At 38.6% G+C, this 24,848-nt stretch overlaps 1 protein-coding gene across 2 annotated transcripts in view; it reads right to left on the reverse strand.

Annotated features, from left to right (window-relative positions):
- The window catches only part of HCN1 (hyperpolarization activated cyclic nucleotide gated potassium channel 1), a 298,745-nt gene extending 274,102 nt beyond the window's left edge, over nt 1-24,643 (reverse strand). The window contains exon 1 of one of the 2 annotated variants that reach the window (XM_050946921.1): nt 24,285-24,643. In XM_050946921.1, coding sequence (XP_050802878.1) covers nt 24,285-24,643 — 359 coding nt within the window. The remainder of the gene's footprint in view (nt 1-24,284) is intronic. The other variant, XM_050946922.1, reaches the window with a different exon arrangement.
- Nucleotides 24,644-24,848: the final 205 nt, after the last annotated feature.

The following is a 24,848-nucleotide window of genomic DNA, read 5'->3' on the forward strand; positions in this document are numbered from 1 at the left end:
AGAGAGAGCATTTCATTTTACAACATCTTTATCTTTTGTAAACCAAACCCTTGTCTTGAAAATTTAAAGTTCCATGAATCCTATAAAGATTCTTCTGAACCTAGTACAACGATAAGCTTTTATAAGAGGAGAATTGGAGAAGAAACTGTGTTGTATCTCATTATATTTGCAGTGTAAAATTCAATTTGATTCATTATTTTGAAAACATCATAGTAGAAACTATAAAGTATGATATTTCCATAAGGCATGATACAGTTTCTTAAACTCCGTTAGCGGATTAAAAGGACAAATCCTTTCCCCACCTCCAGAAGTCCCAAGAGCCTCCTGGAAATAGAACCAGTACCTTTCCGCTGCACAGAGAGGCCTGATTTAGATGTGCTCCTCCTCTGTGGCATGGAGTCCAGCTCTGCAGCGGTACCCTGCACAGCAGTTTGCACGTTCAGGGACAGGTAAATGGATAGTTGTGTTATGCCAGAAACTTCTGGAGTAAATTCCCTCCCTCTGCTGAGGGACAACGACGACAGCTCTGCTGTTGCTTTATGTCCTCGATGAGTGGGATGAGTCAGGATATCCCTGTGCCTAATCCAGAGTTATTTGCTTGGAACTAGGGTGTAGATAGGGTAAGGTCTAAAAGTCCAATAAGAAAAAAAAAAGCATCCAAGAATTTTACGACAGTGCTTTGGGAGTATTAATATAAAGATACAGAAATATTGCAGTAAAGAGTAATTGAGCCAAATGAACTTAAAAAATATCTGTGATGAATCCCAGAGGTTCTAATTTCTGAGCTTTTACATGGCACATCAGCAATAGCCACAATGTAGTTATGGGTCTGTCAGCATTTTCTCTGGAACCCTCTTATTCGAGGTTTAAAAATTAAGTCCAGTACAGGTCCTTTGGACCTAACTGATCATTTGTATATCTATACCTAAAATTTCAGTTTCTTTATTTGCCATTGTCAATATTCTATAGAAGTTGTTGTGCCTGTTAAAATATTTTACATTTATTACAGGTGAGGCTGTTAGCACCACCTATTAAGGTTGCCTTATACTTCCCCTAATAGACCCAGTTTTCAGTTGTTCATAACTTTGCCAACTTAAATATTTGGACTGCAATTTTACATGGGTGTCTGAGTCAGACTGAACTCTTTTGGTTCAACCATTTGCAAAAACAGGGGCTGGGAAAAATGCATTGTTTAGCCCATGTTAAAAAATACTAGCTATCTTTACTCTGAAGTGCTCTAGCACACCCCTGATTTAGAACAGGGACTTGAAATTTGGTAGGGGACTAGTCTTTGAGTCACACATGTACCTTTTGCCATTCCCAAGAAAATCTGTGCAAGTTATAAGTCTTTTGAAGGACAGGAAATCACACACCACACTATAGACTTATTCAATTTTAGCAGCTACAGTCTCTGAAGATTCTATCCTCTTATCATTCCTAGGGATAAGCAGGCTACACATGCACCATCCCCACAGAATGTCTGAGTATGCTCCATCCCTTCACAGTTCTTGCATGTGACCAGATTGACACTGCACCACCCTCATACAACAATTGAGCGTGCTCAGTGCAAGGGCTACGGGAGATAAGATGGACTTTCACTGTAACTGCTGCTCCAAGTTGCTCTAGGCCAATGTGTGGCTCAGCACTGGAACTGAGAACAGTCTGGCTCTCCTGTGTTCTCAATGAGCCCGCTAGTTGGTACTTAGGCAGCATAGAGAAGGAAACCACCTGATCTGACAGCAGATGAAAAACAACTGGCCCTGGGGTGTGTGAGGAGAGGAAGAAAAGGACTAAATTGAGACTGGAAGGGGCAGGGAAGCAAAAAAGGAAAGAAAAATAAATCTAATGACTGGGAGTTGGGGAAGGATTTGGAGTGGCTGAGAAAGACAACCGACTGGGAGCCAAGGAAGGAAATGAGTGGAGATGGACTGAGGTCACCCCAGCAACTGGGGAAGGAGGAAAAACGGACTGGCTGAACAAGGAGACTGGGAGTAGGAACCATTGTAAGGAGAAGTGAAACATATGTATCAAAAAGTCAGGGTTCAGGGGAAGAACTGGGACTGGCTGGACAGCGAGATAAGCAGCCAAAAACATGACAGATGTTAGTTTCATTGCCTAAAGCACTACTGGAAGCTGATCAGACACTGTGGTGATAAGCATGGTATAAAACCACATAGGAAATAAAATAAACTGTGGAGGGGGAAGGGGGAAGGATGGCATAGACTGAGATTGGACAAGATGCATGGGGAAGGAAAAGGGGAGACAGTGGTGGGTGGGAGAATGGGAGAGAAAAAGAAAAACATTAGATTGCAGGGGTAGGAGGACCAGGACTAGCTGAGCAAGGAGACTAGTGGTGGTGGAAGAGATTGGGACTTATGGCTGGTTTATACTACTGGTTAAGTTGATGTAACCTATGTCACTCAGGAGCGTGAAAAATCACCACCCTTAAGCGGAATAGGTTACACTGACTTAAAGTGGTGTTTTCACCATGTTATGTCAGCAGGAGTCACTCTCCACCAACATAGCTTCCACGTCTCGTTGAGGTGGAGTAATTACGTCGATGGGAGAGTACTCTCTCATCAATGTAGCGTATCTTCACCTGATGCACTGCAGCGGCGCCGATGTAGCACAGTCGTGAAGACAAATTGGATGCCTTTTCAGTTATGAAAGGAATTATTTTAAATAGCAAAAATATATAATCAGGTTATAGTTGTTATTAAAGTGTTTTCTGTTTTATTTTAATATATGAATTTTGCTTCTAATTACATCTCTTCCACTACAGATTGCTAAACCTCTTTACTTACAGTCACTCTACTTTACATTCACTGAAGATCTAGTGCTTTTGACACCTCTGGAATCTACTGAAGCTTTGTTGGTTTATTTATTGCCACAGGACATCCTAGTTAAGATGAAGAGTCAGTTTAAAATGCGTGCCTACCCACTAGTGATTAAGAATTAATTACCATTACTTAATGTTTGTACAGTGCTTTGCATTGCAAAGCAGTATATAAGCTCTAGGTAGCATTTTGTTCTCTACCTTATTCAGCTAGCCTTGGGGAAACTGAATTTTATTTAAAATAATTTCAACTGTCACTTCTTTTAGTTGTTGCAGAGACCCTGCTTATTCCAACTAAATAGGCCATACATATTTGGAGAAGAAGTTACTCAGGTTTGTTTTTCCCTTCAGTATTCCACTGTCTTGCAGCGTGGGGAATAATAAGCACTTCAGCAAGGCACAATGTCCCTGATGATGTTTATTTTCAATCTATGATTTCCTCTTTAAGACACTTCCAGGCTATCTAACATAAGTTGTCAGTGGCTCTCACAACTCCAATAAGCAGAGAGGCTGCATCTCTCAATTGGGCACAGGTTGGTGTGACTTGAGGCTATACAGAAATCAGAGATTTTCCTACAATCAGACTTCTCTGAATTCTGTAGAGTAGCAGAATATTGTGGATGTAAGACTTGTGTTAGGGTTTAGCAGGTGTAATATCTCAGAAGTATACAATGGGAATATCCTCCCTAATTTTAGGATTAGAGTCCTTGAGGCCTAAATATTTATAATGTAGGGCCACTACAGCATTGGGTCACAGAAAGATCTTTCAGGTAAAAGATGGATACATTATGTGACTAAGTAAAAGGCTCTGAGGACATATAGAGCACTTACATGTGAGCAGGCATTAGGTGAGTGTAAATTCAAATATCCATTTTTACCCTCTCCCTTCTGTGCTCAGAAACTGGTCACATGGTTCTTTGGCAGCTTAAATAACAATAATTTGAGTTCATTATCAGAGCTGAGGAAAACAAAAACATTTGTACATGTTTTATTTGAAAAAACTGCATGAAATTCATAGTCACAAATTCATGTTTAGCCAGTTGTATAAACTTGAAAAATAATGAAAAAAAGTTAACTAAAAAAACAGAAAACAGTTGAATAAATTATTCATTGAATATCATTCAACCAATTTTTTTATTACATGAGCCAGGCCTTTGCTGTACACTCACAGCAGAAGAGAGGAATTTTAGGAAATTTTCACAGGTTTTACTACACAAAATCTTATGTTTCCTTTTTGATTAAGCCCCTTGATTACAGCACTAGCATATGGTAATTGGAGTATGTATTCCAACTGCCATTCCCTCCTTCAAGCACAATTTTTATTTTTTGCTGCATGAACGATCGACACCTGAAATCAATGTTCTGTGTAGAACAAACAAATTTTGATAGAAAGACCAGTAATTTGAAATCTTTATTAAAAAGTGTTATAATAAATACAAATGTTCCTATTATCCATGTCAGAATTAGATTTTCATTAGAGGTGCCGTCCTTCTCTGGAATACCTTATATATAGCCATGCTCTTGTAGTAATTTTTGGCTTTTAGTAATAGAATGCAACCTAGATATGTTCCCAGACAACTTTAACTTACATATCCCTGGAATGTGCGTGTTATCATTATACACACATGCCCAGATCCTGCCAGGGATCTCAGGAGTGCAGACTTCTGTGCCTGATCAGTTTCACTGACTTAATTAGAACTCCATGAAGATTCAGGGTTCTATCACAGTCATAGTTTGCACATTCTAAATGAGCACTACCTCCATTCCCCCCTCACCCACCACAAAGGTTTTCCTGTATGCCTCTCACCTGCTTAATAGGAAATGTACCTCTTACCATTCTGGAGAAAAGGCATTGAAAGTGAAATTTACATTTTTCTCAGAAAAAATTGCATTCACTATCATCTTCCCAGAAAACTCTGCTTAAAAGCTGCAAATATATTTATTGTGTAATGCTTCCATTGGTTTGGCTTAGAGGTATATCTGAATATAAACCATGAGTGCCTTCCTTCTGGAAACTGATTGTTTATAACAATGATTTAACAGAAACTGCTGGTGGGAACATAATGGGACAGAAGACGTAATGTAGCAATTTTCTGCTTTTAAAATTTTTTAATTGTTATACTTTAATTGTTATACTCTCACACACAGTGAAATATCATTGTTCTTCATCTGCTCTGGGATTCAGATTATTTTGAGGGTATTACTATTGGTATTATATTACCCTTCTGTATTGATCAAAATTGCTTTGTCTCTGCATTTCACCATGAAAAAATATAGGGAAGATGAAATAAATGGTTTTCATAACAGTGAGAAGGAATTTTACTGCATATTTTGAGTTTTACATTTCTCTGTTCCCCCTTATTTCTATCTATTAATTTCTATTTGCTGACATAGAAATACACATGTGGACAGTGGGAAGACTGAAGCAATTAGAGTCCCTTCCCACTACTTACTCATAGAGATGCTAAATATCATAATAGTACAAACAGCCCATTTAAGTCAACAAATGTCTATCCATTCACTTCAATGGGTTTTGGATCAATCCCATCCCCTTTCTAGTATGAATGCTACACAAACATTAATGCTAGGAATACCAACACAGGAATGTTCATGGAAAGTGAATAGAAAATGGGCATTAATATGGCATAGTCAAACTGATATTTACATTTGAATTAAATATTTGCAGAAAAATTCACCCAGCTCTACATATTTTCTACAGCATACTGTTCAGATAGTCCAAAAAATGAATGTACTTGGAACAGTAATTAGTACTTGTGTAGTATCTGTCATCCAAAGAACACAGAGCACTTCATAAACAACAGATTAAGCTTCATAGGTTGGAAAAGAGATGTAGTTAAGTATTATACCCAATTTACTGATGAATGAACTAAGGCAAAGAAACAGTAAATAAGTTGCCCAAAATCATACAGTGAGTCAGTGACAGAGCCTAGAATAGAAACAATGAATCTCCTAATGCTTATTCTTCTCCTCTAACTGCTAGTCTACACTTCTTCTACATGTGTATTAAGAGTACATTACCTCAAAATAATTTGTTTTACTTATATAGTACCAACCCTTAACTAAAAATACACATTGTCAGTATGCTAACTTCTTAATTATCAGTAAAACTTCTGCAGTATATCACTTGTAAAAAGCATTCTTATTCTCAAATTAGAATGGCCAATTTACAAGCATCAAAAATTGTTTTAGAGATACATCTAAAAATATTTCAACTGCAAATACTCTAGTTCCTTGTGTTAGAACACATGCATTAATGAAGAATTTTGTGGTGTCTAATTTTAAAAGTCTATTAGGAATTAGACAAATAGCAGGAACCCACACTCAGGAAAGAAATGGAAACTAAAGTTGGGGAAAGCCTTCCACAATTCTTGCCAACAGAGCACAGTGTAAAGACCAACTCCATGCATAATCAAACCTAAGGCACTCAGTACGCTCCTGTGTCTTAGAAACTTGGAGTTCTATGTAACACTTGTACTCAACAAACATATGGTTAATAGTATGCCAGTGTTAATACATCCTCATTCCATTTCAGAATTCCAATACTCAATACTTTTCTTGAATAGCTTTTTATAACCCATTCACTACCCCTCCTGCAAACACTCACCACTATTACCACTTTAGTGATCATTAAAGTTTCTGCCCACAAGTAGAAGTCCATGTGCTCTGTGTATCCTCACAGCAGGTACTGTACAGGCAGTGACAGTGGAAGTCATCCCATGGTCACCACAAACGTGCCTCAGCCCTTTGCTAGTAACACCTCTTTGGTGAGATTAACACTCTTTCCATCTTTGCTGCCTCTGCCAACAATCTTTGTTACATGCACTAAGTTGTTCATTCTAGTGTATTTTTCTCACAGACAGAGATGTTAATATAGGCCACCAAAGAGCTACGAAGTGATAACTACTTTTGGTAGCTAACAACCTGGGCTGAATCTGAATCAATAATTTAGAAGAAGGACTCCATACCAATCTAAGTCAACAAGTAGGATTTACCCAGAATTGACAAGCAACTGTAAACATGTGTTTTGTTATCACATGGTAAAACTGGGCCTGTTGTATGCAAAACTAGGTATACAGTCAAGACCACACTAAAATGGTGTTACAACCTAAAAAATGAGGAAGCCTTTCATATTTCACATGCAAAGTACACTGCAGAAAACAAAGGTAAAATATATTCAACATGTTTATATTATTTAATAATTGTTTAAAAAATTCCACAAAGGTCTATATGGCAAAATATACCCAGTGCTGTGGTTCCCCTACCTATTAACAGATACATATGTGGCTGAAATGTGATATTGATGTAGAATGTGAATGAACGTAAGTAGAAGCATGATACTGTTACTTCGAGTTACATGATTACCTAGTATAAGAGGGGAAGCCGTGTTAGTCTGGATCTGTAAAAGCAGCAAAGAATTCTGTGGCACCTTATAGACTAACAGACGTTTTGGAGCATGAGCTTTCATGGGTGAATACCCACTTCGTCACATGCATCTGATGAAGTGGGTATTCAGCCACAAAAGCTCATGTTCCAAAACGTCTGTTAGTCTATAAGGTGCCACAGGATTCTTTGCTGCTTTTACATGATTACCTAGTTGATTCTATTTATGTGGCTGACTTTTCTGCTCTGAGTTCCCTGTTACTCTGAAAGTGTCAATAAATAAAGAGAATGTAATGTAACAAATTTTCAGGAAATTCTTTCTGTATTATCATCTCCAACATATTCAAATAAAAGCATTATTGAAGGGTCAAGAAACTTTTTAATTGTAACCCTGGGCGTTATAGGTTTATAGTGACCAGATTTTGCATCCAATGGCACTAGAACACTTTTTATAGCCAGGATGCTAAAAGTCAGCTAATGAAACTGTAAATCAAGTGTGTTCAAAAGCAATGTGAAAAAGCACAATTCGCGTTCACACCACATGAGTGCAACACAGCTCTGGGATTCTAAAGCACTGCGAAAGCACCAGCAAAGTTCTGACAGCACCATCAAACTTTTCACAGTAAAACCTGGAGATGCTGCAGCACCTGCCACACTGCTAGTTCCCATGCCTATGTTTGTGCCTGCAAACTTTAAGTAAAGGTAACATATCTATTCATTTCACCTTTTACAGACAATGGTTGGTATTATATCCTCAATCAAATACCACATTAGAATATACAAATTAAGATTGTTTGTTGTGCTTTCAAGAGATGGAACTTTCTGTACAGAAATATTTTATGTCATTCTCTGATAGCAAGGCAGTAAAGAATACTTAAAACTATATATAATACACAAAAACACACAGGAAATGACTCTGCTCCCTGATTGTATCTATTATGATGCAATCTTATTAAATGATGACATATTATATTTTCTGCAGCAATCCTGCCTCTTTCGGTATGTGGGACAGACAATGTTCAGTGGTTAACAGCACTTCAATATTTAACTTTATCCTCATCTTTCAAAGCAAGACAAAAATCATCCATCCTTACACTGTATGAGTCAGAAGTCCCTATGCACTTCTCCTTCCATACTGCAACCTCAGTTATACAACACTGCCTTTTTCACCATCCAACACATGCATTGATTGAGATAATGAATCCTGTGCTGAAAATAGCAAATAAGGTGCAATTAGCGATCTTAAAAAAAAAAAGGTGATTTACTGTCTGAAGTGCAATCTAGATTTCTTTCAGCCTGGTAACTTACGCTGTGGTGACTAAAATGAATCAGCCAAACTTATCAGCTAACTTGTGCAGTTATTAAGTATAGCTGATATCTATTGAATTATTCATTTATAGAAAAGATAACTTTCCAAATGAGGGTGTGCCATCAAGATGTGCCTTTTTTTGCCTGTATAACCATGTAAACATATTACTATAACCTTTGCCCCTTTTCCTTAGGCTCTTGCTGTTCATTACAGTCCCTTGTTGTTCCATTTTCCTTCAGAAAAGCTCTGAAGCTTCACTGAGCTCCACACCGGTAGATCTGCACAAATCCCACATGGTCCACTAGTCTGAAGCTCAGTGACTAAACTCTTCAAGTCAGAAACAGTGTTTCATGTGTTTGCGCAGAGTCTAGTGGAATGGAGCTCCATTCCTCAATAGGTCCTTTGCAGCTACTTCAATACCAAATAATAATGGAATCTCCCTGCCTATTTTTAACAAGTGTGCAACTGTTTGCTAAAAAGCAGTAAAGCGCTTTATCCTGAAAAATGTGTGCAACCAGTGAGGTTACAGCTCATGCCTCATTTCATATGCATATTCACATTAGCTAATACAGCAAGGCAGAACTCCTCCAGAGCTCTGCCTCTTTCTAGCACATACCTTTGTCATCAACATTGCCACAAGTCCATGCCAAGTCAAGTCACAGTCCATGCTAATGGAAATGACATTTTTTTTAAATAAATGTATGTATCTTTGCAGTAGAACATCAAGATTTATTTATAAAAAGGACATTTGCATTTAGCTTGTATATGTGTGCATTAACAGTTCTCATAGAAAGTCAGCAGATCACTAGGTTATAACAAGCACGTATGCATAAAATGCATTTTAAAACCATTGTAATTTGGCTACATGAAAACTGATGTTAACTGAACCGCTGAAAGGCACATTTCTAACCTTCATGATATGTCCTTGACAAACTTTGTTTCTCTCCTGTCCCATTCACACAACAGAACTATTCAAAATAATGTCACACACAAAAGTGTAATGACACAAAATGGAAGAGAAATCACTCTACGACAGAAGAAATATGCCAGTTTTCAGGGTGAGAAGCAGAAGATTGATAGAATTCTAAGTATCTGAAAAGAATCCTCACGAACGAAAACTTGTTCAACATTAACTACATGCTCCACCTATAAATATTTATCAATATATATAAAATCAAAACCCAATAAAATATAAAAAGAATTATTTAACAATCTACTGCACCAGCAAGATTTATATTTTGGTTGAATGTTTTATTCTCCACTCTCCACTCTGAAGTGTCATAGTACAGAAATTCTTTCTGATCTTTGAGAGTTCAGACAAAGTATTTCCTATTCTTACGTTACTCTGCACAACACCAGTACTTGCTCGTCACATCATCCACCCAAAGTATGGGTTAAGGGTGACAAGGGAAAGTGTTTGCCTGCAAGTAAAGTTCCCTATAGCTGTAACCACTGATAAACTGTTAGAATAAGCACTCATAGAAGCTTCAATGACAGACTTAAGATCTGAAAATATAATCATGAAAAGTAAAAGGAAAATTATTTCTAACAGTTAAAACTATTATTGTTTTGATAAACTAGAAGGAACCTTCTCATAACTTACTGGGATGAAAAAACACTTGAGTTAAAGTCTATTTTCACATTTCGGCCAGATTCACTTTAAATTCAGTTGACTAAATATAATGAACATAGATCTTTCTTTCAGCAGAAGAGATTTTATTTGAGAGATCTGGGAAAACATTTTTAGTCAGATGTTAATGTTCCTTAAGAAAGATAGGTTTAAGTTTTTAAAAGAAGAAATGTTAATTTGCTTTAGTCTATATAGTATATAGACTGTCAGTTATGAAGAATTCAAACAGACTGTCTGAGATTTATGCTGAATCCCAATATTAACTAGAACATCCTATTAGACAATATATTTTATCCTTGGCTACAAAGTTATCAATTATATGTCACCTCTATATCGTAAATATAAGTATTAATTAATGTTGTAATAGAATCTACAGACCTCAGCTCTGTAAGATATTTAGCTTAACCAAAAAAGACCTCAGGCCTAAGGAAAGACTTGACAAAAGCAACTACCCAATAAGTGACCCTAGAATGATTGTAATCTGTCACAAGAGAGCAATGACCCTATATCACAAGATGTCATGAGACAGAATGCTGCATTAAGTGTTTTATACTGCTGGTATTTAGGAGCTATGTTCTGTAATGTACCAGTTAAAGCCAGTTAGAGTATTCTGGGAATTTTTGCAGACATAGGGTATTAGTAATATGCTAACTACAAGTCTTTATGGTAACTGAATAATGTAAATGTTAATAAGTGTAAGGGGAACTAACAAGTTAGCCTATGAAAAGTGGGGCACCCTAAATTTAATTGGGTGTGGAAGTGTAAAAAAGGAAAACGGGTTGAAACCTTCATAAATATGTATGAACCTCAGTGGGCATCAGTGTACCATTACAAAAGTTGTATCTCAGCCTGTGTGCCTGGGAACACACCAGGGTGACACCCACTGGTCATGATTAGAACCATGAAGATGAGGAGGAGGATGACTGACACTCTGTGGTTCCACTGCATGAGAGGTGAGTAATGACAGCTGTAGGGCTAAACTCCTTGTACACTCTCTGTCGCTCTGTTATGATATTGTTTATCCACTCTGTGGATTTGTTAATAAAGAGACTAATGGTAAATTGCAATTGTGTCTCACGTGCTCCTCGTGTCTCTCATTCTAATAACATTGACAATAATCTTCCTGTTACTGTAGCCATTTAGGAGACTGAACCTTTATTGACTACTGTGATTTAAGAAATCAAACAATAATCAATACACCAATTCAACAATGGTGGAGGTAAGGGAAAATACAGGGGAAGCCAAGGGTCTTAAATGTTATGCTAATGTGCCAAAAAGAGAACTTAAACAACAAACACAAAATCCATTCAGATTATTGAAAGAAAGACACTCTTTGAAAAGTTAATGTTAGCTTGGAAAACACAGCATGTGCAAGTATGTAATCCGACCAATAGTGAATATGAAACTGATTCAGATTATTCTGAAGTATCATTTCATACAATGCATGGGACTATGGAGTAAAATTATCAAAAGTCATCTAAGTGATTTGAGAGTGTAAGTGTCACATCACTTAGGAGCCAAAGGGACGTGACTCTTCTAGTACATTAAACTTTTGTTTTTAATATTTTATTCTGTTCTTAGAATAGCTACAGTAAAAAAATCCATCCCTCACCTCAGAAGTACACACACACAGGTTCTCACAACCACCACCATTTTTAGACTGATGAACAATAGATTAGTAAGCCATAAAAAAAGGCAGAAGAACACACCTCTGAGTTACTTTTTTAACTTCACTAAGCACCTATAATACAAAGTGATAAACAGCCACTGGATATTCGTTGAGAGAATACATACAATTAATATCCTATGTTGGTCTTGGAGGCTCCTAAATCAGGTTATTTATCTCTGAATTATCCCACACATGCAACCTCTATTGTTTAATAAGTCTCTGGCTCATAAAGTTTCTCATATTTTTCACCCCTTCTTAAAACAGAAATACTCTGGAAGATCACTTCCCTATCTACTCCCAACCTTGATCTTTGCAGCAACTATACTGTTTGGATTTATTAAAGACATATGTAGACTGGTGGGCCTGATCACCAGCCCAGGCATAAAACTTAGCCACACCCAGTTCAGTCTACAGCCCTTACCTTAGAGCCATGTTTAGTCAACACAAACAAACAAAAAACACCATAAAGTAATAGTCCTGTTCCCAATCTAGATTATGAGGACCTTGGACAGTTTAACAGTCAGGAACTCCCCCCAGCCCAGACATGTCCACATGGTCTGCTGGCCCTCTTTTAGTCTTCTGCCACAACTACAGGACAGAGTACTCCCATCTGTCTTCTGATCCAACTTCCCTCATATGCACATCACCTAGCTGGGAATCATCTGATGCTGTCCAGATGGGTTGGATGATTCCCCATTACCTGCCTGCTGAGCTCCTCTCCAGAACTGGCCCTTAAAGTGGCAGACTACTCTGTTATAATATGATTAAAATAGATTTCTTGCTTTAATGTGACAGGTGTGCATACTTGGTTATTTTCCCCCATTTTCATAGAATCACAGATTCACAGGACTGGAAGGGACCTCGAGAGGTCATCTAATCCAGTCCCCTGGACCCATGGCAGGACTAAGTATTTTCTAATATTGTCTAGCCTGCTCTTAAAAACCTCCAATGATGGAGATTCCACAATCTCCCTGAGCAATTTATTCCAGTGCTTAATCAACCTGACTGTTAAGTTTTGTCTAATGTCCAACCTAAACTGCTCTTGCTGATATTTAAGCCCATTGCTTCTTGTCCTATCCTCAGAAGTTAAGGAGAATAATTTTTCTCCCTCCTTCTTGTAACAACCTTTTATGTACTTGAAAACTGTTACCATGTTCCCCTCTCAGTCTTCTCTTCTCCATAGTAAACAAGCCCAATTTTTTTTCAATCTTCCCTCATAGGTCATGTTTTCTAGACCTTTTAATCATTTTTGTTGTTCTTCGTGGGACTTTCTCCAATTTGTCCACATCTTTCCTGAAATATGGTGCCCAGAACTGGACCCAATACTCCAGCTGAGGCCATATCAGCGTGGAGTACAGCAGAAGAATTATTTCTCATGTCTTGTTTACAACACTCCTGCTAATACATCCCAGAATGAGGTTTGCTTCTTTTTCTTTTTTTTTTCTTTGCCACAGTGTAAAATGCTGACTCGTATTTAGCTTGTGATCCACTATGACCCCCAGATTCCTTTCTGTAGTATCCCTTCCTAGGTAGTCATTTCCCATTTTGTATGTGTGGAACTGATTGTTTCTTCCTAAGTGGAGTACTTTGCATTTGTCCTTATAGAATTTCATCCTGTTTACTTCAGACCACTTCTCCAGTTTGTCCAGATCATTTTGAATTTTAATCCTGTCCTGCAAAGCACTTGCAACCCCTCCCTACTTGGTATCATCCGCAAACTTTATAAGTATATAAGTGCCATTATCTACATCATTGATGAAGATATTGAACAGAACAGTATCCAGAACTGATCCCTGCAGGGCCTCACTTGATATGCCCTTCCAGCTTGACTGTGAACCACTGATAAATACTCTCTGGGAATGGTTTTCCAATACTTATGCTCCATCTAGTATTTTCCTAGTTTGTTTATGAAAAGGTCATACAAGACAGTATCAAAAGTCACACTAAAGTCAAGATATATCACATCTACCACTTCCCCCTAATCCACAAGGTCTGTTACTCTGTCAAAGAAAGCTATTAGGTTGGTTTGACATGAATTGTTCTTGACAAATCAATGCTCACCGTTACTTATCACTTTATTATCTTCTAGGTGTTTGGAAATTGATTGCTTAATTATTTGTTCGATTATCTTCCCGAGAACTGAAATTTTGTATCTGTTCTGTTTATTTCGTCTCCTTGGTGCAGGATTTTATGTTTATTACTGCAAAATCTCCTCATATTTCCCACAACTCAGTCTACTCTAACTTTCTTTAGGTCACTTGTCTATGGTCCCTATACACAAATTTAGACTTGTGATTTCCATTGAAATCAGCCAGACATACAAGTGTAGAGAGGCACTTTTGTGGATTTTTATTAGTTTGGGAGGAGGGAGAGAAAAAGCCTCTGAAATCCAGAGAAAGTGTCACTACTCGAAGATTGACAAACTCTTCACTATGGTGATAACCTACAGATTTGCTTCTATCAGTATATTACGTACATGATTTGATATTCATGCCCCAGTCCTGCAAACACAGGAATCCTTAACTTTTGTGGAACTATTCACGTGCTTTAAATTAAATATATGCATACATTTTGGCAGGATTGGAGCCTAAATTGTACTAAAAAATAGAAAAAAAACACTCAAAAGGAAACAAGCCACATTTTTCTTTAAATTGGTTTGCCTTCAATGAGGTTGTACATGTGTAATTGAAAGCAGAAGTTGGTCCATGGTATTTAATATCATATTGTTAAAGAATATTTGCAATGCTTGCTTTCCATTTTTCCTCTTTTGATGGATAAAGGGAGAAAATTGCAAAAATCAGTTTCATTTCAAACACTATCAGACTTAACTCTATAATTATTGTGACGTTATCTGATAAACTATGACCATGTAGATCATTGTTGCTACCACTGTTATATAATTGCAACAAATCTTGTACAAAAGTCAAGTAACATGTCTATGAAAAGGTTATGCTTTGCTGAATATAATTATGCTATTTGTATGCAAGCATCATTTTTGTATTTGAAGTTATGAGTATTGGCTCTACACCTGTATTTCTAAATATTTGCTCCTCGGGTAACACCCACAAGGTAATTAGACAGCACATCTTGGAGGGACTATTCAAATTGAGTGGGCCATCAAAAGAACCTCTAACTCACAATGGAAGATGCCCACCAACCCTGAATAGACTTTCCTGTGAACATGCTATTTGAGGTATAGGTAATGGTTTCTGCTATAACTAAGCAGAATCAGGCATGGACACACGACTTGCCCATGTGACTACAAACACCAAGTTGTTGCTGTAGTTTTCCACAGTGAGAACAATGTGTTTCCCTCCACATGAGAGAAGCTATAAAAGGCACTGGAAACATCTCCATTTTGCCTCTTTCCTGCTCAAACCTCTGGACTATGGATTTATACTAATGGGTGCATTCTAACCAAGGAATCAAGGACCTTCCAATGATTTGAAAGCAACCAGAGACTTGACATAAGCCAGTAGTTTATTCCATCACTGCTACAAACCTGATCCAAGAACTCTGCAATTATTACATGTATTTGATTCCTTTAACCATTTTTAACTCTCACCTTACTGTCTTTCTTTCTTTTTATAAATAAACCTTTAGATTAGAGATTTTAAAGGATTGGCAACAGCATGATTTTTGGGTAAGATCCGAATTGTACACTGATCTGGGTGTATAGCTGGTTCTTTGGGATCAGAAGAACCTTTTATTTGATGAAATTGGTTTTAAAGAACCACTCATCTCTAAGTCTAGTGTTTTTGTTGGTGATACAAGAACTGGAATGCCTAAGGAAACTGCTGTTCTGACTTCACCAGTGTGGTGAAACAGAAGTTTACTTTTGTTGCTGGTTTGGTATATCTCATGGGAGAATACTATCCAGTTTTGGGGGTATATCTGCCCTATTTCTCAGTAGTTTGTCCTGAATTCAGTATTCTCAGCTGTGACCCACAGAAGCACGGTGACAATTGTCTATAATTAAACTCTTACTGCTTTGACCACTTCTAACCTCATATTCAAAGGAACCTGTCTTATTTCAGCATTTACTTATTCAAGACAAAACAAGCTACATGGTATAACAAGTATCACTTATTTGTGATATTTTTCATATTTGGAAAATATGTTGATTTGACACTGCAGTGTGTTGAAATCTGTTAGGATATCAACTTACCGAAAAACATACTTCATTGTATAAGATTTCTATATAACAGAGTGGAAGGGCCAATAAGGGCCAAATTCTGCTTTCAGTTACACAGCTACAACCCCTACTGAGGGAATTTTACCAGTGTAACTGAGACCAGAATTTGGCCTAAGTTATTTTATTTTGCAGACAGATGGAAAGTATTTCTGTGGAAATGAAATAAACATTTTCCCAGAACAGGTCTATTCCTGCTTTGTAGTAAGTTGCACCATGAACAAAAGCAATAACATTAGGAGTTCGAGGGGGGAAAAGGGTCTATTTCAAAATATCATGCAACTTGCTTGAATTTCTGGATCCTGACTACCAACACTCTATTTACATACAATTTTTCTGAAAGTTAAAGTGACAGTGTCCTTGAAGTACCACTGATGCTGACTCCAGGTGATACAGTTTTTGGTTATTAACATACCTTGCTATATGTCTAGAATGAGCCCTCCAATAATTAGAACTTAATACTCTAATTTTTAAAATTAAATCGAGCCTCTGGGAAAGAACCAAGGAAATAGATGGCTAAAGGCCTTTCAAGCAATTAAAAAGCACTATACTGTGATGTTAAAAATTAAACGTTACAAACTAGGTTAAGAGTTTCCTCTCTTAAAAATTTCATGTTGATAGAAAGATAGGGCTCTCGCACATACAGGTGAAAGCACTAAGAGACAGCACATTGCTTGAGAAATTCATACTTCAGCAAACTAAGTGAATTTTCACTATTGTTCGTACATTTATATTTTTCTCATAAAAATAATACTTTGCATTTATATCATGCCTTCCATCTGAGACTCTCAAAATAACTTGACAAACATTAATTAAGCCTCATAATATTCAATGTTCCTCTTAGATAAGTAGGTATTATTTCTGAGTGTCTTGAGACACCTAGCTGTCTCACACTGGACTCTCAAAACCGCGACATTCAAAATTAGAAGTTATTTTCGTTTGCCAAAGTTATGGGTGAAGCTGGGAATAAACCCAACAACCTTGGCTCTCGGTTCTGTACTCTAATCACTGTGTCATGCATTCACCACACAATACAATAACTTCAAATTCCTCCAAATGGATCACTCCAGAAATACCTTTATAAAATGACAAACAAGGACAGAGCTCTGCTGAAGTGGATGCCAATGCTGCCTAGCATAATTGGCCAACAAAAAAGTTGCAAAATACAGTGATTGGTAGCTCATAAGAACAGTTTTCCCCTTGCTAATGCAACCTGTATCATCTGGTCCAACTCCAAATATCATGCCGATCTCACAACATATAAGTTTCAAAATAAAATTAAATCAAGAACTTTATATCATTGTAGTCCAAACAAATGAGCAAATAGTACAGGAAGCGAAGATGAAAAATTACCACGATACGATTAATCACCATGCACAAAATTGCAAAGACTCAAAAATGCCCAAGAAGCACCACGTTCCAGAGGCACAAGTGAACACAGTACACATACGTATATTTGTTTAGAACGTGCAGAGACTAGCTGAATACTAAAAGGTGAACAGTTCTTATGAAGAACAAGAAGAGATGTGCACTTCCCTTGGGTGCTACAGAATTTATGGGAAAATTCTAAGTTAAACTGAAAATAGGTTGAAAAAATGAGAGTTTGGATTTTTTTGCTAAGTGTATTGAGTTCTCTTTCCCCTTGTGATTAGATATATTGCTGCATCTAAATTAACTTTCTTAATTTGTTTGTAAATTAGAAATACTGACCTGCCTGTAAAAAGATGAGGAAAAAATGCTAAAGAAAATTGCATATTTTAATTCTGAGATGCAATGTAATGAATGTGGTGTTATACTAGAGTACAACACTGTAGTGAAATACTGGAAATGCACTTGGGATGAGACCATGCATTTTAATGCTAAACTATCTTCAGCCATAAGGATAATATATCTGTAGAATTAAATGATTTATCTAAATAAATGAAGGCATAGTCCTTCCCAGAGCATTAGGGTGTACAGCGGGTGTGAGCCTGCTGCAGTAACCTTAGTCAGGGAAGCATGCTTTCAACGGCATGTCTGATCAACTCTGCTTGGTGATGGTGAAAGGACTAGGGGGCAAGAAACCATGTCCCTCATCCCACTGGGATACTACAGATGCACTTAAATTTTAACAAAAGTATTTGTAACTGGTATTTAGATGTCTAAAATAAATATTGATGACTAACTTTAGTTAGTCAAGTTGGATAATTGAGCATTAAACAAACAAGTCATACAGTGATCGCCATTAGTGAGGCATTATGAAAATTAAAATAATAGAAATCAGAGATGGAAAACACCTATTGTGTCATCTAGTCCATCCCTCCTCCATGAAGACAAAGTTTTAGACCCTACATTACACTTCCTATTGCTTTGTCCGATCTACTTTGAAATGTCTGCAACGATGAAGCATCTGCTACTTCACTTGGGAAGCTATTTCAAAGCTTAGTAGACCTTATTGCCAGGAAGTATTCCCTGATATTGATTAAATGCTTCCGTGAATTGAGTTAAGGCTGCAATTTTGTCATGTCAGCTGTTAGCTAATGTAGTAGGATGAGCTCAGTGAAAAGTTCAAAAGTTGTGGGAATATAGTAAGCAAAAGTCAATGACATTTTTTATACTCAAACTATCTTATATTTCTCCATTTTCATGCACACAAAAGGAAGAGTTCATGTTCTGTAAAAGTTTTGTTCATAAGAATTGCCGTACTAGTTTTAGAAAATGAGAGGGGGAAATTGAACCTGGGTTGCTCACATCCCATGTGAGTGCTCTAACTACTCGGCTAAAACATATAATAAAGTGGGTAGTACCACCATCTCCAATGGCCAGATTTGAATGGGATCCAATCCAGTAGGCATCCTATGAACATGCATACAGGATCAGGCCCCATATGCAATTTACATGGTTGAATGCTTATCCTCCCTGGATTTGTGAATTGCTCTAGGACTTAGGAGGGAAATAGGCATCTGGATTCCCAGAGGGAGGCAACAATGCACATGCTCAGAGACAGAAACATAGGCACCTAGGAAATTTTTACTCTGAAAACTTAGACATCAAATGAGAGTGTACAGGGTTTGGCAGGAGTTCTGTGAATTGCAGTGGAGCCAAAACTGGGATTAAGGCACCTTTGTGGATCTAGGTAGATGCAATATAAATAAAAACCACTATTGTTTAATATTAGTTGTATTTAAGCTTTGAATATGGCACACTCCATTTCCATTCACTAAACCCTGAACTTTTCTGCTGAAGTTTTAGAACTGGCTTTATTTTTCTCTTTTTCAGGTATCATAAAAGGAGGAGGAGGATTTGCACTCCTAACATAGCAGATTTCAGCACAGGGATTCTGACAATTAAAACTGTCAAGAGTTGAATGCCATTTTTGTAAAGCAGAATATCCACCCTTCTAAATCTTAAGGTTTTTTCTCTTTTGTTTCCTAATTCACTTTTGTATGTATACTGCCTGATATTATATAACATATGCACAATTGCATAGATTCTATGCAGATGTGAGCTGATTTGTGGGTCTGTCATGTATAAAAAAAAGATTTCATAGGGCTTGACTGTAAGACTCTAACACAAATGAGCAGTCCCAATGAAGTTAATAGGACTACTGATGTGCCTAAATGTTGCAGGTTGAGTAATTAGGGGCAAGCACCTGATTGAAAATCAGCCATATAAAATATCCCTAATAGAGGAAGTGGATAATGAATAAGTCACACTACTTAAAGTTAACCATTAAATACAATAATCAGCATGCGATCAAATGATTAAAACATAGACAAAAATAAGTGAGTCACTGAGAACATCTATTTATCGGTGTTCTATTTCACAGCATGCTTGATAGATTAAGGGCCCAATACTGCAACTCTCTTTTAAATGGGTAGCCCTTGCACATGTGAGCAGGCCCATTGATTTCAATGGATCTGAGCACACTCTACATCCCACAGAAGACACTCAGTATTTTAATAAACACCCTGTAACAAAAACAATTGTATGAGTTACAACAGTGTGTTTATCACAATCAAAAGGAAATCTTATCCAGGGTTGCAGATTCAGTAATCACCGCTAGATTGTGAAGAGATAAAGGGAGGCATTCTGCAGAATTTCTGACATGTATTTAGTACAGAGCTTACATAATGGTTTGCTAATTAGACATTAAACCCCAGAAGATGGAGTTGTTCTCTTGCAAGAGACTACTGGAAACAAATGATCCCTTTACAGGGAAACTACGTAATACTTATGGAACTTCTTTCCCCAAAAGCATACATATCTGATGAAGAACAGTCTTCTCTGCAGCATAGACAAGCTAATGCTTCCAGAAAATATGGTGCTAAACACAGCAACAATTTTAGCAACTGAATCAAATTACTGATTTTTTTTACATATTATGCAATGAGCTTTCCACACTGCTGTTCATATCATTTAAAAAAAAAAAAAAAGGTCAGGGAAGGAATTTAAAAGCTATGGCATCCACACAACAAAATATTGTACAGTAGATAATCTTACACAAAAACCCACAGTGTATTTTTAAGGGGAAATGTTATCAATATTTTATCTAAAGCAAGAAAGAATGCTACAAGTAAATTTGATGCACTGAAAATTTTCAGCAACAGGGGAAAACAACACCACAAACTTACAGCAATCCACGTCAGAAATTGCTCACATTTGAAATAGTTAACATGATATTCTTATGTTTTTATAATTTACACTTGATGCCCAAATTTATTTTGTACAGTGGCATTTAAAAAGTCTCTATGCCTTTTGTACTGGTGATGGAATTAGTCAGTAATAATTTTACTATTTTTAGGAGCTATATTACTCAGTGTTTTTCCTGCCTGATTGTGTCAAATATTTACTTTTTATAATGTTATCTTGATAGCCAAATGCAAATGTAAAGAGGCACTTAAAGTAGGAGCAGAATGAAAGGAAAATGCTAGTATTAAAATGCTAGTATAATAGGCATTCATAGTACAAGTATGGGTCCAAGATACATAGTGCAAGTATGGGTCCCTTAGGCCTTGTCTACACATGAGTTGTTTCAGTTTGTAGAGTTAAAGTGATGCAACCATCTTAATGGAGATGCAGTTATATTAGTATAAAGGTCTATATATTGGTATATCTATTTCTGTATAGGAAGGGAAATAAGCTATACCTGTATAAGGCCTCTTTTTTACATGTATAATTGCATTCACACTAAGGCAGTTGTACCAGTATATCTATTCCAATAAAAATCACACCTCTAACTGAAACAGTCATACTGGTACAAAAACTGTATCAACCTGGCCTTAGAACCACACTAGGACTTAAAAAAAGAAGCTGTGGAACTAATCTGCGTGAATGATTAAATGTAATTTTTGACATAAAATATTTCTCTCTCCCCTCGCTTTATTTATTTGCGAAATACAACTAGTTCAAGCACATATTGCACCCAGTACTGCCAAGGGTGGAGCACTATCTGCTTTCACTGGAAAAAAAAATTGAGAAGATTCAGTCCTTACTGTGTGTTAGATTACCATCAGTATACTTGTCATCTACTTCATCTGAGTCTATCAGCATAAAATGTTTCATTTGTAAGAAAGCAATCTATTGAAGAGTCCAATTCTGCAACAACGTATACTCCTGAATAACTTTAATCACAGGAGTAGTCCACTTGATTTTAATGGGAATACTCACATGAGTAAAGTTACTCATGTTCTACATTTGCCTAAAATTCGAGACTCTGCCACCATTATTCACTTCAGTTTGAACTGTAAGCCTGGCTGCCCACTCATGCAGGGAAACAAGGGGGCATAATGAACCTCCTTAATTGTCTGTGCATGCTATCCACATCACCAGACCTCATGCAGGCTGCTACATTCCCTTTCTAGGCAGAAAGGGCGTGGGTGGACAAGTGGGGAATAGGTGGAGCTTGACTCCCCGCTCCACTCTCCACATGCACCTGCCAGTGCAGCTGAGCTAGCATGGGAAGGGGAAAAAAAGACTATTCCAAGAAAAGAGCTAATGCAGCTTACTTCCTCTAGGGATCAAGGACAAAGCAAGGATTGAAGTGTGACTCTGAGAGTCACAATTTAGTGACTGCTCTGTTCCTCTCATAGCTGTGCTAATCTTTACTTGGGCTTGAATGCAAGGTTCCAGTACATCCTATTGAGTGATACATCACTCTGAAAATAGTCCCAAGGATTTAATAAGAATCTCTCTTTCATTTCTTTTGAAAAACATACTCTTTAACCTACTTCTTTCTTTAACAGAACAGTGTAATTATTTGATTTAAACAGGGGTATCCCTTTCTATGACAGTCACTCACTATTCTATGTATATGAAGAGACTGATGAACTGCTTACTTACACTATCAACCCTTTTAAGCACATTTATTATTTCAGAAAGTACTACTATAATTGCGATTAATAAACTGTACAAAGACATCCAACCAATTTTTATAAAGTAGTAAAACAACTAATTCTTCATAAGAATTGATTTTTAATATAAATACAGTTCTCCCTATATGTTTATTGTTGTACCTTTTGGAAATATATTTTTATTTTAATTGTATATTTTTATGTTTGATAGCCAATCAAAATATTTTGACATTAACATTCTAATTGAATATTACATTTACCATTTTAACGATGAAAAGTCATATTGCACTCTAATTTTCTGGAAAAATGTATGTGCAGTTAAAGCCTATTATATACTTAGATCATAAGCAACTTTTGTATAGTATTTGAAAAATTAGAAATAAATAAGTGATTTCTGAGTTCCTTTGAAGCATGAACTCCAATATATTCCTGGCATAATACAATAAAATGTGACACTATGGGAAACAAAATAAGCTTTTCCTGATTTGGGCAAGGTCATTTTCCCCTCTCTGAGGATACTACAGAACCTTTTTAGCTTTATATTACCTGACAGACCTCAGGAATTTGGAAATGCTTTCAAACCAACTATTAATGGATTAAATTGAAACGGTCATCGATTCTTAACATTGCCTGCTTCTTCAGCATCTTTTGTGCCCTTTCTGCGGCATTTAAAAGGCTAAGAAGGGCACAATTATGTTTTCTACTGTATATATGGACACTGACATATTTCATATTCCAGGAAACACAAGGGCAGAGATTCCAAGGTTATGCTTAGCATTGGCCCGGGATTTTCAGAAACCATATCATTCAGCACCACGGCTAGCTCCCACTTAGGGACCGGGTAGAAATTCTACCTGTTTTTCTTCTCCCCAGTACATAACGTTATAGCTCAAGGTGGGAGCGCTCTCTAGGTGACTTTCAAGCTCCAGTAAAATTAAATAGAACAAACCTCTTCTGTGCAAAAAAAATCATTAAGCAAACCTCCATTCCCCCTCAGTCCACCTAGTCCTTGTTCAAGTCCATGCATTTTATTCACGTGGATATATACCCTTTAAAATCTTTCTGAACAGCTCACGCCGTGCGTACAGAATCAAATGGCGAAGCTCGAACAGCGAGTTCTCACTCTAAAGTAACGTGACAAGGGATGTCTCAAGTGTTTGCAACTTTCACACAATGCACCGACTGGCAAAAAGTACCCTCCAGCTTGACTGTTTTCGCACCAGCTCTCCTCTGGAGCTTTGCCTCTCTACCTTGCCTCTCTCCTTCTTCTCCCCGTGAAGCTGTATGACATGGATTTGGGACCGGAAGAGACACCACCACCACCCAAAGTTGTAATCACAGACTCGTAGCCAAGGTCGTCGGGCGTTTTTGGAAACACTTCTCCTCCCCTCCCCTGTCGGGGACTCGGAACCCAGCGCTGGGTTTCAGGTCCTGCCCTTGCACAGCCTGGCGGGGCTTCGTTGCTGGCCATGGCACTGGGTTACTACGGCGTCCGAAGACAAGAGGTGCCAGATGCCGCCCCAGGCTATCCCGAGGCGTGCGCGTGGTGGGCACACACCCAGAGCCACACTCCACACCCGGGACCACGCCGCCCGCCCCCAGGCAGCTCCTTTCCACCGCCCCCCGACGCCCTTCCTCCCAGCGCACAGCCATTAGACACGCTGCGGGGTGCGCACAATGGGGGACTGGCGCGCCCCGGGGCGCGCTCTGCACGCCCGGCTGCACTTTATTTGCCGAAGTTTGTCCACGCGCTGCCTGGGGAGGGGGGCCCCTTTCCTGTTCAGAGGGGAGCCGGCACGCTGAAGCGGAGGGGCGGGGGTCCCTGAGTGCAGAAGGCACCGGTGAGCCACCGGCCCTCGCCCCGGGGCAGCCGGGCGGGTCTCTCCCCGGGGAGCGCGGGGGGGGAAGGACTCACCTGAAGTCGCTGTAGGGGTGTATGATCCAGAACCCCGCAGTTTTAACCCTTTCCTGCTCCTTCTCCACTGCCTTCTGGCTGCCGAACATACGGAGGGAGAATTTGTTGACCCCGGGCTGCAGCATGGAGGTGAACTGGCGCTGCATGAAGCCATACTGCCGCCCGGAGCCCTCGGCCTCCTCCGAGCCCACCCCGGGCTCCTCGCAGCCGCTGCCGCCGTCCACTTTGAAGCACACCGAATTGCCGTGCTCCTTCCCGCCGCCCGGGCTGCCCAGCGCCGGCTTCGCCTGCAAGGCGTTGGCGCTGCTGCTGCCATCGTCCCGGCTGCCGGGCGAGGAGCTCGGCTTGCCGGCCTCCATGCTGTGGGGGGAGCGCTCTCCAGCCTGGCCCGGGCTCCTGCGGCACTGGGAGTCCGGGGCAGCGCAGCCGGCTGGGCGGCCGCCTCCCTTCCTCCCTGCCGCCGCCGGTGCCTTTCAGCAGCTCAGCCCCTCTGCTGCTCCTGGCATTGCGAGCCCAGCCGGCACTGACACGCCGGGGAGCCGCGGCGCTCGCACCGCTCCCTTC

This window comes from Gopherus flavomarginatus, chromosome 3 (genome assembly GCF_025201925.1).
Source record: "Gopherus flavomarginatus isolate rGopFla2 chromosome 3, rGopFla2.mat.asm, whole genome shotgun sequence".
Lineage (NCBI taxonomy): Eukaryota > Metazoa > Chordata > Testudines > Testudinidae > Gopherus > Gopherus flavomarginatus.